Below are 3,545 nucleotides of genomic sequence, written 5' to 3' on the forward strand. Positions count from 1 at the left end.
TGTATCTGCATCATTGTGGCAAGTTCAGAACTTAAGCCACTGGAGGTCAGCAAAAAACAAGATCTTGAGCTGATTTTGAGTTACACTGTAACAAGTCTGTTAAAACCTCTGACTCCACCAGCATCTCAAGTGAGTGTGGTCAGATGTGTAACAGACTCCTGATTTGCAACCATAAGTAACAATACTTTTCAGCTTGGTGTTAAGTTACTCTTTATGTTTTCGACTGTAACAAAGTCCTTCTTGGCAGTAGAGCTGTAATGTGAAGCCCAACTGGTGTTATGTATTTCATTTCGAACTCTAAACTGCATGTTCTTCATCTCAGAGGCTGTAGGCTACTTTATTTAAATAGACTCATCACAGCCATCATAACCGAGTTAACTTTTTTTAATTTATTTTTTTGAATCATACTGCTCCACTGATATGTTAAACCATTTGGGGTATCTGGGTAATAGGTAATTTCCATTACACAGACAAAAGAAAAAGAGTAAATGGAGGGAAAACAACAAGTAATTTACACACAGTATCCTCCATTAGTTACCAGGCTTCCATCCCATAGTATACTTGAATGCAAGTTTTGGCATATATGCATATAACCCTCCTTAATGACTTCCATTCTTCTTAGATGCTAAAAGCGTCATATGTATTTATTAAATAATGGTATATGTGACACCAGCTTTCCACATTAAAATATGATTTTAATAAAAAAGAAAAAAATATCTTTTGCTTGCCATGGCTTTTGGGGGGTGGGGTGGGCTGTTGAAGCTAAGTTTAAAGGGTTCTGTTGCATAATGGTAAGATTGGCTAATTGAATTGAGATTACGGTATCTCACAATTATTCTATCAGTTGTTGAAATAAAACTCCTTTTTTTGTGTAACTGTGTACTCATTATTGCTTGTTCGTCTCTTGCAATTTAGATAAATGATATAACATTAAGCTCAAGGTGGTTGAGTCTCAAGCAGTAGGGAGGCGGAAGCAAGCCAAGGGAGCTCCGTGCCCACTGATCCCACGGGACTCACTGAAGACACCGGAACTGTACTTGCAGTGTTGGGTTTTAATGCACTCTGTATTGTGGCTATTTGTTTAACTCCTGAAGTGTAGACGGAGGGGAGACTGGAAAACAGTGGGTGGGTAGGGACACAGAAATGTAAAGTAGTGGGGATAGCACTGAGGAAATCAAAGTATTGATATGGCATTTTTTTTTAATGATAGATTATGTATCTGGGAAATAAAAATTGGTCATAACAGCAGTATTGCATGCAGTTTTTATATGACTAGATATGTCTCCCCTCAGCAAGCTTGCATTCTCAGTTTGAGTTTGTGAGTACAATTTAAATCAATCACACTTTTATTTTGATTGGTTATTGAGTCCAGTATTGGACCCAAGGACGTTAAATATTCTAGTCAGTATCTAACATGTTTTGAGTATGGTTAACTACATAGTCACAGGTATAGTTTAGTGAAGAGTAGAAGGTAGGAAGCCCCATTTGTGGGATCCTACCTCCCTCTGATATTTGCCTTCAATCATTTCAATTGCCATATGGTCTTTCTCTCCCCCCTTCGTGTGTGTGTTGCAGCATCCGGACAGCAAGATGATGCAGATCAACCTGACAGGCTTCCTGAATGGGAAGAATGCCCGTGAGTTCATGAAGGACCTGTGGCCCCTGCTGTTGAGTGCCCAGGAGAACATTGCCGGCATCCCCTCTGCTTTTTTGGAACAGAAGAAAGAGGAAATTAAACAGAGACAGGTGAGCTGAAGTCAAATTTGGCAAAATGTCTGCGTAAACTCACGGTCCTGGATCGGTGGCTTCTGACGATGTGTAGGAGGGTCAAGTAGCCCAGACAGATGAAGACAGTGTAAATAGGTCTGACAAAGTCATAGACGCGCAGAAATAGCGTGTCTAACTTTGGAGACACATTTTTGTAAAATGCTATGATCACAGCGAGCTAATATAGAATAAACAAGTGACAGTATATGAACACTGCAGGATTGAAGATATATTGGTGATGAAAGTGATGATTGATCCAATATTGTTCCATTTCTGGTAGATTGAGCAAGAGAAGCTAGCTTCTCTTAAGAAGGTGGATGAAGACAAGAAGGAAAAGGACAAGGAAACCAGAGAGAGGGCTCAGTCAAAGAGCCCGAGGAGGTAAGAGAAAACCTTTCAGTATTTAGATTAGTGGGCAGAAGTTGCATTTGTGTATTTATTGCAGAAAATGGAAAATTGTTCTTGGTTTTCTTCTCTGTCCAGGCGAAAGACAAGGTCACCATCACCACGGCGAAGGTCACCAGTGAAGCGGGAAAGGAAACATAGCCCCTCACGCTCCCCAAGACGCAAACCTAGCCCAGCTGGTGGCAACTCACCCCCTCCACCCCTGATGCAGCTGCCTACAAAACCGTTAGAGCAGCTTGTGGAGCCAGATACATCAGGAAGAGCTCTGCCAGAACCAGTGGTCCAAGAAGCTTCTTCCACCTGGTTTGTGGAATACTTCAAAAATTTAAATTTTATCTGGGATCCAAAGTTTGTAGTTATTTGTTTTTAATGTAAATAATAATTATAATAATATAATAATTTCAAGTTCACATGATCTTATTTTCATGTATTATTTTAGTTAGATACTTGAGTCAAATGTCTAGGTAGTATTGTTGGTTGTATAGTAAGGTTTAGTGTAGTATAGTCGTGCCTTTAGATTACAATAACGATCTGACGGAACGTTCAATCTTCTTTCTGTGGTCTATAGTGACACAGTTGTGGAGGTGGTGAAAGCTGACTCAGTGACAGAAGTCAAAGAACCCTCCCTAGAGAAAACTCATAAGAAAGAGGAAAGACCCAGGTCTCGGGAAAGGGAGAAGGACAGCAGGAGGGAAAGGCCTCACCACCGCTCCCGTTCTCATTCCCGTTCTCGCAGACGTCGCTCCCGTTCTAGGTAATTAATTCACATTCATGGCATTAACTTACAATGATGTCTTCCAGTCTTGGGCCTCAATTACTTTTTATGTAAAATCAATGACCTCAATTCGCCCTCCCTACCCCATCAGATCATACTCCCCTCGTAGAAGGCAGAGTCCCAGGAGGAGAATGTCACCTCGTCGAAGGAGTCCCCCCCGACGTGGTCCCACCAGCTCCAGACACAGACACAGACGCTCCCCAGTCCGCAGGTCAGTGAGAACCTAGGCAGGGTGCACAGGGTGGTCTTGTGGTTAAATGGACCATCCTTAAGTTATAGCCTCAATTCATCGTGATCTCTTCCTGTTTTCAAGATTTTAGTATTTTATTGTCATATATTGCATATGACTGCAGGGTGCTATTGTGTATACTATACCCCGGCCATGCTGAGGACTTCGGACCTTAATTTTCCTGTTTTAAGGTGTTAATGTATTCGTGTCCTACAGGAGGCGTTCTCGCTCTGCTTCATCCTCTGGCAGCAGCTCCTCAGGCTCTCGCTCACCTAAAAAAGCGATGAAAAGAATATCTAGCACACCTCCCCGAAAACAGGTCCATCATCCAGACACCTCCATTAGCCCTGCGGGGAAGGACAGGCGCTC

At 42.0% G+C, this 3,545-nt stretch overlaps 1 protein-coding gene across 1 annotated transcript; it reads left to right on the forward strand.

Annotated features, from left to right (window-relative positions):
* Positions 1–6: 6 nt before the first annotated feature.
* LOC111644559 (uncharacterized) lies at positions 7–3,539 on the forward strand (the record flags this gene model as incomplete). Its single annotated transcript, XM_023393504.1, has 6 exons — positions 7–1,746; positions 2,048–2,148; positions 2,251–2,475; positions 2,741–2,926; positions 3,039–3,158; positions 3,393–3,539. Coding segments are annotated over exons 1-6 (935 nt in total), but the record flags the coding sequence as incomplete, so codon positions are not given.
* Between the last annotated feature and the right edge of the window lie 6 nt (positions 3,540–3,545).

Source organism: Seriola lalandi, unplaced genomic scaffold, assembly GCF_002814215.2.
Source record: "Seriola lalandi dorsalis isolate HSWRI2012SDOR001 ecotype SW California unplaced genomic scaffold, Sedor1 jcf7180001963314, whole genome shotgun sequence".
In the NCBI taxonomy this organism is placed as follows: domain Eukaryota; kingdom Metazoa; phylum Chordata; class Actinopteri; order Carangiformes; family Carangidae; genus Seriola; species Seriola lalandi.